The sequence below is a fragment of the Oryctolagus cuniculus genome, chromosome 1, assembly GCF_964237555.1.
Source record: "Oryctolagus cuniculus chromosome 1, mOryCun1.1, whole genome shotgun sequence".
Classification (NCBI taxonomy): Eukaryota; Metazoa; Chordata; class Mammalia; order Lagomorpha; family Leporidae; genus Oryctolagus; species Oryctolagus cuniculus.
The window spans coordinates 232057669-232068531 of NC_091432.1; the positions used below are offsets into that span (position 1 = coordinate 232057669).

General features: G+C 62.2%; 1 protein-coding gene across 11 annotated transcripts in view; it reads right to left on the reverse strand.

Annotated features, from left to right (window-relative positions):
- KYAT1 (kynurenine aminotransferase 1) overlaps positions 1–10863 on the reverse strand; it is a 28433-nt gene that overhangs the window by 16887 nt on the left and 683 nt on the right. For 2 of the 11 annotated variants that reach the window (XM_070057746.1, XM_070057741.1), the window contains exon 1: positions 10647–10775. The exons of 2 other annotated variants lie outside the window; for them this stretch is intronic. Coding sequence is in view for 1 of the 9 variants with exons in the window: in XM_070057730.1 (XP_069913831.1) it covers positions 2363–2714 (352 nt within the window). In the remaining 8 variants the exon portion in view is untranslated. Of the gene's footprint in view, positions 1–2362; positions 3473–10646; positions 10776–10863 lie in introns of those variants that run through there. 7 more of the 11 variants (XM_070057762.1, XM_070057769.1, XM_070057743.1 and 4 more) reach the window with 7 other exon arrangements.

Sequence of the window (10863 nt, forward strand, 5' to 3'; positions counted from 1 at the left end):
CTCCTGGCTGCAGCAGGGCCCAGCCCAGGCCATTGAGAGGCCATTTAAGAGTGAACCAGAGGATGGAAAACCTCTCTTCTCGTTCTTTTAATCTCTTTTGCTCTCTGTTACTGTCTTTCAAATAAACGAATAAACGTTAAAGCAAGCAAGCAAGTTGGAGTTGCTGTAGTGGACGACAGGAAGTGGTAAGGATTCTTAGTGACCGGGGGCGCACCCCGGTCCCACGGTCAGGTCTCGGGCTCATTCACCCCTCCCCCTGCTCGGCTGGGACAGCAAAGTTAGAGGGGGCGGGAGTGGGGGGGGTCTTCCCTCCCCCGCGATGGGTTCTGATAGGCCAGGCTCTGTCTCAATCATTTCTTAGGGGGCAGCTCCTACTAAGAAGTGAATTTGGTAGACTGTTCCGGCATACTTAAACACGCTGCTTTCCCCTCTCCCCCACACGCACTGTGGGAACCTGGCTGGGCTTCCAGAGGTAAGACTCACAGGGGTGCCAGCTGCCACGCCCAGGCCCCGGAGTCCCCCGCCCTTGGACGCGTTCACACCAAGCGCCAGCAGCTCGCCCACCACGGCTCGGGCTCTCCGCCGGGTACCCGATTCCGGGGAGCCTTCTGCTCCGTATGCTGTGATTCTCCACCTCCGTCGTTTAAAAATCACTTACGTGAAAGGCAGAGTGACAGAGAGGGGAGAGCGCCCTCCCATCCGCCGGTCCGCTCCCCAAATGCCCACAACAGCCAGGGCTGGCCCGGTTGAAGACAGACGCCGGGAGCTTCACCTGGATCTCCCACGTGGGTGGCAAGCACCCAGGTACCTGGGCCGTCCCCTGCTGCTTTCCCGGGCGCGTGTGCAGGGCGCTGGATCGGAAGCAGAGCCGCTGGGACTCACTGGCACTCGGCCAACAGCAGACGTGCGCACTGCACCCCACGCCCCGCGGCTGCCTTTGTCTCTCGAATTCTGGGAGCAGCCCTGAGACCTCTCTGCTGGTCTGAGACCTGCTGGGTCCCTGCCGAGAGGAGAGGAGGGAGCCGCTCACCTGGAGACCGGAGCTGACACCGCTGTGACCCACCTGGTCTACCATGAGAATGCTCTTCTTCATTTTTAATGAGAAACCTTACTCTTTTAAAAAGTTTATTCATTTCTTTTCATTTTCAAATTGAGAGGCAGAGGTGGGGGATCTTCCAGCCGCTGCTTCACTCCCCAGACGCCTACAACAGCCAGGGCCCAGGAACTCCCTCCGGGTGTCCCACGTGGTGACGGGACCCAAGTACCTGGGCCGGCACTGCTGCCTTCCCAAGGTGTGCAGCGGCAGGAAGCCGGACCAGAACCTCAGCTGGGACTTGACCCGGTCCTCCACGCAGGGTGAGGGCGTCCCGCGGCCCCCAGTGCCTGCCCAGAAGGCTCTGACTTTGTCACGAAGGAGAACTACAGACAGGCGTTGATAACCCAGTGACGCACACCGTGGCACGCACACCTACTCTATGTTCCAGGAGCGGCACAGCCGCCTGCACCTCCCATCCACACCTGCAGCGTCCTTTGAAGGTTCATGGAAAATGCATGTTAAAAAACAACAGAATATGTGTGGGTCCTAGAGATTTCTTTTCACCAAAAAAAACCCTTTCATTTCATTTTTCCACGAACGTTCTGAAACTCCCCCACGAGCTTGGCCCACCGTGAGCCCCCCCAGGCCCCGCCCTTTCCAAACCGAGTCCTCCCCACAAAGACTTTCAAAGCCTCCCTGAGCGCTGGCAGTGGACGACCTGTGCAAAGGTGGGCACCCCCTCCTCCTGCCCGTCCTCCCAACCACGCCCTCAGGCCAGGCCCTGGCCTTACGCTGAGACAACATGGGGTGGGCACCGGCCTGGCCACAGAGCTCGCGGTCCCATGGGGGAAGAGACCCCGCCCCCCAGCGGGACCCCTCTCATACAGAGGTGAGTACCTGCTTGAACCGAGACAGGCAGCGTGGAAACCCTAAGCCCCTGCCCTGCGAAAGCCCCTTTCTTTGCAAACAGGGTGGGGGTGCATCCTAACCCAGCAGGGTCACTGTCCTCGCAAGGAGGGGAGGGAGACAGAGGTGGGGACGTGGCCTCTGCAGGCTGAGGGACGCTGCGGGCTGCCGGCAACACCACAGCCTAGGGACGGGCACAGACGGCTCCTTCCCTGGGGCCTTGGGAGAGAGCATGGCCTTGCCGACGCCCCGAGCCGGGGCTGCTGGCCCCCAGACCCCAGACACGGCCACCTCCCGGTTACAGCAGCCCAGGGAAACTGAGGCAACGGGACGCTGGAGGGTGCTCTCCTCACTTGCCCCGGGGACAAGGGGTCGGGGAAGGCTGCTTGGATGCGGCTGAGGCCCACAGGGAAAACGTACCAGGGCGAGAGGTGGGGGTGAGCAGAGGCTGGGGTGGAAGGCAGCTGTGTGGGCTCCAGGGGCCGAGACGCAGTTGTGATGTTGTTCCTTTCAGCAGAGAAAGGGGCCTCGGACGTGGGTGAATCGTGGGTGCTCCAGTGCAAGTGTGAGTTCGCACCTGTCTCTGTTGGTGTCGTGAGCTTGGGGGTCTAGAGAGGGCGCTTTCCCGACCTCGCATGGGAAAGAGAGGCCATGGTGGGGGCAGTTCCAGCCGCAGGCAGAAAGAGTACAGTGGCTCCAGCGGCAGCCCCCACCCAGCCCCTCTGCCTGATGCAAGGGGGTGGGGAGGGGGAATGCGGCGGCTTGTGGGCATGTTGTTCCTGAAGCTGCCAGCAGGGGGAGCGCAGAGCCAGTCTTGCGGGCCAACTGGCCCTGGAGGTGGGGCAGTGAGGGGTGCTGGGGGAGACCCGGCGTGAGGTCTGTTGGTCTCCTAGTCTGGAGTCCTCCTAAGACTGCGAAGGAACCAGGGGCCTGCACAGGGGCCACTCACATCACCAGGGCCAGCCCCAGGGACGACTCCCCTCCTCTCCTTGAGGCCAGCCTTCCCTGGCCAGCTCCGGCAGCCCTCAGGGCTGTCCTCCGGCCGCGATGGCCTCTATTTCCTGCACCCTTCTCTGTGCGGGGCCCACCACGTTTTTTTTCTGGTTTTAGCTTTTGGTGAGGCACGCATGCTACAAACTCCACCATCCCACCCCGCGTTTAGGTGCACAGTTCTGTGGTGGTAAGTGGGTCACACTGCTGTGCAGCCGTCACCACTGGCCCCTCCTTGGGACACTGTTCATCTCGCAGGACTGAAACTGCACCCGGCAGACAGCACTGCCTCCCCCCACGCCCCCAAGTCCCTGCAACCACCCTCTGCTTTCTCTGAGTCTGACCATTCCAACTCAGGTGCCATCATTTAAAAAAAGTTATTTATTTACTTGAAAGGCAGAGTTAGAGAGAGAACTTCCATCTGTTGGTTCACTCCCCAGATGGCCACAACAGCCAGTGCTGGGCCAGGCCAAAGCCAGGAGCTTCTTCCGGGTCTCCCACGCGGGTGCAGGGCCCCAAGCACTTGGGCTATCTTCCACTGCTTTCCCAGGCCACAGCAGAGAGCTGGATCAGAAGTGGAGCAGCCGGGGCTCGAACCAGCGCCCACGTGGGATGCAGGGAAGACCCCACCAAGATGCTAAACCACACACCCATGGCCACAGCTGACAAGGAGCAGAGCCCAGAGCCAGCAGGGACTCCACCCAGCCTCACACAAGAACGGCAGGAACCCCAGCACCACAGCCATCGCCCGCTGTCCCCCAGGACACACAGGACCTGGGGTGCACGGGGGAGGCAGAACTGAAGGCAGCAGCTCGACCACTCGGCCCAACGCCCACCACGGTCACATACGTGACAATGCTCCCTGATGCACAAATACTTCGCTTTTTACAGAGTTCAAACACAGAACAGCCACACAACCTGGCAAATTCTACCCCTACGAATGCACCTCAGAGAAGAGCAAACTTGTGTCCACACAGAAATGGCCAGGTGTCCGCAGCACCAGCACTGCCCACAGCCGTAGAGTGCAAGGAACCCCGTGCCCCGACAGATGAACGGGCACAGGGCACTTCCATCAGTGGGACAGATGAACGGGCACAGGGCACTTCATCAGTGGGACAGATGAATGGACACAGGGCACTTCCATCAGTGGGACAGATGAACGGGCACACAGGGCACGTCCATTAATGGGACAGATGAACGGGCACGGGGCACTTAATCAGTGGGACAGATGAACGGGCACAGGGCACTTCCATCAGTGGGACAGATGAATGGGCACAGGGCACTTCATCAGTGGGGCAGATGAATGGACACACAAGGCACGTCCATCCTATGGGACAGATGAACGGGCACAGGGCACGTCCATCAGTGGGACAGACGAATGGACACACAGGGCACGTCCATCAGTGGGACAGACGAATGGACACACAGGGCACGTCCATCAATGGGACAGATGAATGGGCACAGGGCATGTCCATCAATGGGACAGATGAACGGGCACAGGGCACGTCCATCAATGGGACAGATGAACGGGCACACAGGGCTCTTCCATCAGTGGGACAGATGAATGGGCACAGGGCACTTCCATCAGTGGGACAGATGAACGGGCACAGGGCACTTCCATCAGTGGGACAGATGAACGGGCACAGGGCACTTCCATCAGTGGGACAGATGAACGGGCACAGGGCACTTCCATCAGTGGGACAGATGAATGGGCACAGGGCACTTCATCAGTGGGACAGATGAACGGGCACACAGGGCACTTCCATCAGTGGGACAGATGAATGGGCACACAGGGCACGTCCATCAGTGGGACAGATGAACGGGCACGGGCACGTCCATCTAATGGGATATTAGTCAGTCTTCAGGAGGAACAACACACGGAGCCATGCCACAGCGTGCACGAACCACAAAAACATCACAACACAGCAAAGAAGCCCAACCTGGAAGGCCACGTACTGTTTGAGTCTTTCTACATGATTTATGCAGCACGGGCCGACCCACAGGGAGAGGATTCGTGGTGACTGGGGGTGGGGCAGTGGTTCTGGATGGGTACAGGGAGTTGTACTGGGGTAGTGGAAAAGTCTGGAAACTGGAGGGGTGGAGGAGGCACAACCACTGAATCTCTGCTTCAAAATGGCGAGCGGTGTGTCAAGTGAATTTCAACTCTTTTTTTTTTTTAATATTTATTTATTTATTTGGAAGTCAGAGTTACACACAGAGAGAAGGAGGTCTTCTATCCACTGGTTCACTCCCCAAATGGCCACAATGGCCGGAGCTGAGGCAAACCGAAGCCAGGAGCCAGGAACTTCTTCCGAGTCTCCCATGCAGGTACAGGGCCCCAAGGACTTGGGCCATCCTCCACTGCTTTCCCAGGACATAGCAGAGAGCTGGATTGGAAGTAGAGCAACCGGGACTTGAACTGGCGCCCACATGGGATGCCGGCCCTGCAGGTGGCAGCTTTACCCACTATGCCACAGCACCAGCCCCTCAAATCAGTTTTTAAAGTGTGTGGTAATAAAAAAAATCAGAGAATATAAATCAATTTGCATTTTTAAAGATGTATTTATTTGCTTTGGTGTTCTTAAACTTATCCATTTGAAAGGAAGAATGAGAGAGGCAGAGAGATCTTCTATCCACACTGCTTCACTCCCTATATGGTTGCAACACTCAGGGCTGGGCCAGGCTGAAGCCAGGAGCCTGGAGCTCCATCCAGGTCTCCCACGTTGGGGCAGGGGCCCAGGCACTTGGGCCGTCCTCCACCACCTTCCCGGGTGCATTAGCAGGGAGCTGGATCAGAAGCAGAGCAGCCGGGACTTGAACCAGTGCTCAAAGGGGACGCCGGCGTCCCACGTGGCGGCTGGCCACAGCTCCCAGCATTTTATCCTTGGTGCTCCAGGGATGTCCTGAGATGTCCCGAGATGTCCCCCCGAAGCCGCGGCCGGGTGGCCTCCTCCGGGAGGTCGGGACGCCGGGAGCTCTTCCTCACTCAGCCGTGCCTGCACAAGCAGCGGCCAGCTGGCCCCGGCGCCCGCATCCCAGCGCCAGCAGCTGCTCGGGCTGCTCCGTGCTGTTCCGGCCGCATTCCACCTGCAGTCCCTCTGCTCCTGGTCTGTCTGCTGTTGGCCAATCCCCTCTGCGGATGACCCGGTCTGGGAAGTGTCCCGTGGCTTTATCGCAGGGCGCCAGGGGGCACGGCGCCGTGCTTCTCCACGTGAGCCAGCCACGCGCCTGTCATCTCCACAGCCGCCTGCAGGAGCTCCTACCGCGTGCACTCGGTCACAGGTAACCTAACGCCGCAGCTGAAACTGAGCCGGGCCCGTGCTGTTTAACCAAACCACGGCACCTAAAACTCACTCACATCGAACTGTGCCGAACAAGGAGAGCTTGGTTACGTGCGCAGGTTTGTGCCCGACGATGCTTCAGGGGGCAGCAGCTGATTAGGGACTGGACCTGCGGCGGGGACTCGGAAGTCCCACCCAGTCTGGAGGTCGGGAAGCCGCGGGGTCGGACAGAAGCCGCTGTGAGCTGTGTGGCTCCTGGCAAATCATTAAACCTTTCGGAGCGTCCTCTCTGCACCCGGGATGAGAGCAGCCGCGTCACAGGGCACGGGTGAGGAATGAGTAACACGCACAGAGCACTCGGTGTGCTACCTGGCAAGCGGTCAGACTGGATAAAGTCCGGGGCCTCGGATAGCCAGTGTCCGACAAATGTCACTACCGTTACGTAAAAACAGATCTGCGGGGGTGCGCGGTGGCGAGGGCGGCTCGGGTGCTCCGGCTGCAGGGCAGGGCTGTAGTCACCCCCCACGTGACCTTTCGCATCCTTCCAGCACAATGTCCAGGCGTGGAAGAGCTCAGGCCACCTCGCGGCCAGGCCAGGCCAGGGGCCTCCCCCAGCGCACACCCCCATCGGCCTGGCAGGGGGCAGGTGCACGGCCCCTGGGTGCCTGTCAGTGGCCCCACGGGGGCGGCCGTGCCCACCGCCCCTTGGTTCAGCCAAGCAGGCTGTGTTGACATGGGACAGAGTCCAAAGCCACCTCGGCTTGGCTCCGCAGTCAGCCCGAATCCAGGTCGCCTCTAAGTGCCCTCCCCTCGGGAACACACACGCCCTTTCCCTCCAAGGAGACTTTGCACACCCTGGCGCAGGCTGTGTCCCTGAGCCCACTCAGATCCACCTGTGTCCACCCAGGCCCTCCACCTACTGTGCGCCTCCTCCTACTACGCGGCCTGGCCTCCAGTGCTAAACCTCCCAGCCCTCACCACAGCCTACTAGGCAGGGATTAGCGTCCCAAATTGAAGCTCACTCAACAGAGGGCGCCCTGCTGGGAGGGGTCCAACCTCCGGCTGCTGCCTCTACGAGCTCCCGTGCCCACAGGAAACCACCAGGCTCCTGGGAACAGGGGCTGCACCTGTCCGGCTTCCACCTGGTGAGGCAGCCGGCGCCGGCAGGCACAGCGAATGGAGACCCAGGCTGGCCCTGCGTCACCTAAGCCCACCAGGACAAGGGGAACATTTGCTTTGCTGCTTCTCACACTTGGTACCTGGGGTGACACGAGTGCCCCACTGGGCAGAACCGGCCGGCGTCTCGAAGGACACACGGCGTCCCTGGGCCCCAGATGCCAGGGAGCCTCGTTACTGAGACCACACAAACCCTGGCACCTCTAGAGAAGGGGGACGAGAGAGCGGGGACACCAGCTCAGCTGAGACCAGTCCACGACACGAACACCCACAGAAGAGCACGGCTTGGCTTGAGATGCCCAGCTCCGCCACGAACCGACTGCGGGCCCTGGCCCAGCTTCCTCTTCTACAACCCGCAGGGGGCCGGCGTTGGCGCCGCCGCCTATGACACTGGCATCCCAGAGGCGCACCGGTTCGTCCCGGCTTCCCCCTGCCTGCTGATGCGCCTGGGAACGCGGTGGAAGCCGGCCGAGTGCTTGGGCTCCTGACGCCCCCGTGGGAGACCCGGACGGAGCTCCAGGACCCTGGCTTCAGCCTGGCCCAGCCCTGGCTGTTGCAGCCACTTGGGGAGTGAACCGTGGACAGATCTTCTCGCCCTGTGTCTCCTTTTCTGTCAATTTGCCTTTCAAATAAATACATAAGTCTTTAACAAACAAACAGAAAACAATGCAAGAGTCCTTGGGAGGCCGACTTTCAAAGAGCCCCTGCAGTGAGAGTAACATTTAAACACAAGGGGGGGGGGGAGTGCGGCGCTGCGGTGTAGCGGGTAAAGCCACTGCCTGCAGTGCCAGCATCCCACATGGGCACCGGTTCGCGTCCCGGCTGCTCCACTTCCCATCCAGCTCTCTGCTGTGGCCTGGGAAAGCAGTGGAAGATGCTCCAAGTCCTTCGGCCCCTGCACCAGCACGGGAGACCCAGAAGCTCCTGGCTCCTGGCTTCAGATCAGCGCAGCTCTGGCTGTTGCAGCCACTTGGGGAGTGAACCAGCAGATGGAAGACCTCTCTCTGTGTCTCTGTCTATATGACTCTTTCAAATAAATAAATAAATCTTAATGGCATACTAAGGGGAGCCTCGGCCTGTGCGTGCCATATAGGTGCCAGTCCGTGTCCTGGCTGCTCCTCTTCGGATCCAGCTCTCTGCTGTGGCCTGGGAGAGCAGTGAGAGACGCTCTAAGTCCTTGGGCCCCTGCACCTGCGTGGGAGAACTGAAGAAGCTCCTGGCTCCTGGCTTTGGATCGGCACAGCTCCCACCGGAGCCGGCAGAATGTGTCTCACTGGCACAGCCTCCAGTCACAGGCGCGACCCTGAGCCAGAGGCCCAGCCGGGGGCGTATGCCCGTCTTCGCACATCTCATCTCCGAGTCACAGACTGAAGTCACTTCCCCTGTGCGCCCCGGAGGCAGCAGGTGACAGTCCAGGTGGGAGCCCCATGGAGTCCCAGCCCCAGCTGTCGCAGGCATGTGCGGAGGGAACCAGCAGACCTCTGTCTGCCTTTCAAATAAATAAAACGATTAAAAATATCTATTTTTTAAGTCACTTCTTTGGGGAAGCCCCTCCCCCACCACGTTGTGCCCCCAAGGCCCTGGGCTTCTGCCCCAAGGCGCCCGCACAGGGCCAGCTGCCGGGCTGTCTGCTGTCCTTGCTACACGCCAGGACTGGAACCGTGTGCCTTCCCTTTCTCCACCAGGTCCTCAGCACACAGAAGGTCCACAAAGCATTTGGGGCTGATGGTCCCAGGAAGAGACCAAGGGGCCCAACGACCTCTCCCCAGAGCAGGGAGGGGGACAGGAGAGTGTGACCTGTGAGAACTCCTGGGGGCAGCTTTCCCATCCCTGGGCCTCACTTTTCCATCTGCAGAATGGGGCTAATATGCAGGCAGCACGGAGGCCCAGGGAGAGCCTGCCCGGTGCCGGGTCCCAAGGTCGGAAGGGACCGAGCCCTGGACTCCATCCTGGACTCTGCTCCTTTCCACCGTCCACCCCAGCTAGCCTCCCGGACCTGTCCCCGTGTGCAGTCCACAAACTGTACAACCGACCAAAACAAAAAACAAAAAGCCAGCTTCCTGGTGGTCTCTGTGGGGGGAGGGGATAAGCTGGGAGGTGGGCATTCCCGTGTGAACTCTGCCAGCGCTCAGACTCCAGCTTCTCCACCTCCTCCGCGACACTGCCGAGCCCCCCAAGCCCGGGGACCCCCGGGGCCGTGCAGCCGAACCTGCGGGCGCTGCAGAGCCCCCCAAGCCCGGGGACCCCCGGGGCAGACAGCTGAACCTGCGGGCGCTGCAGAGCCCCCCAAGCCCGGGGACCCCCGGGGCAGACAGCTGAACCTGCGGGCGCTGCAGAGCCCCCCAAGCCCGGGGACCCCCGGGGCCGTGCAGCCGAACCTGCGGGCGCTGCCGAGCCCCCCAAGCCCGGGGACCCCCGGGGCAGACAGCTGAACCTGCGGGCGCTGCCGAGCCCCGCAAGCCTGGGGACCCCCGGGGCAGACAGCTGAACCTGCGGGCGCTGCCGAGCCCCCCAAGCCCGGGGACCCCCGGGGCAGACAGCTGAACCTGCGGGCGCTGCCGAGCCCCCCAAGCCCGGGGACCCCCGGGGCCGTGCAGCTGAACCTGCGGACGCTGCCGAGCCCCCCAAGCCCGGGGACCCCCGGGGCCGTGCAGCTGAACCTGCGGGCGCTGCAGAGCCCCCCAAGCCCGGGGACCCCCGGGGCAGACAGCTGAACCTGCGGGCGCTGCCGAGCCCCGCAAGCCTGGGGACCCCCGGGGCAGACAGCTGAACCTGCGGGCGCTGCCGAGCCCCCCAAGCCCGGGGACCCCCGGAGCCGGGCAGCCGAACCTGCGGGCGCTCGGCGACGCCGCGGCCCCGTCTCACGCCCAGGGGTCTCCCCGGCCCGGGCACCACGCGTCTCGGCTCCCAGGCAGGCGGCGCATCTCCCCGCGCAACTGGGCGCCCACACCCGCACGGCCCGGGGCGCCCATCACACCAGCGCGGGGCTACCCGCTTGCGGGGTTCGGGAAGCCGCCCCAGTGAGCGCACCCCCCAGCACTTCTCCTTGCAGCCTGGGAGCTGCGGGGTCGCGGGAGCGTCCCGCCGGAGCTATGGAGCCGCAGCCTGGGGTTTCGCGCTCCTTCGTGGTGCGACCGTGGGAGCGGTCTGCTCTCTGCGCAGCGGCTCCGCACACCGATGGCATCAAACGCATCCAGCGCTCGGCCACAACCAAGCCCTCCCAGCCTCGGCTCCCGGCCCCCGCGCCGGCTACTCACCCGCGCCGCCGCCGCGTCGCCTCCCGTCCGCTAGCACGCCCCGAAGGTTACGGCCGTGCCTGTCTCTTTAAGGGGGCCGAGCCCGGGCCCCACGACTTCCGCCCCGAAGCAACATGGCGTCGTCGCAGGGCTCAGAGCGGGGCGAAGCGCAGAGCGTTCCCCTCAAAAAGATGGAGGCGCCCTGGCCGCCGCGGTCGCGCCCGGCGGTGACGTCACT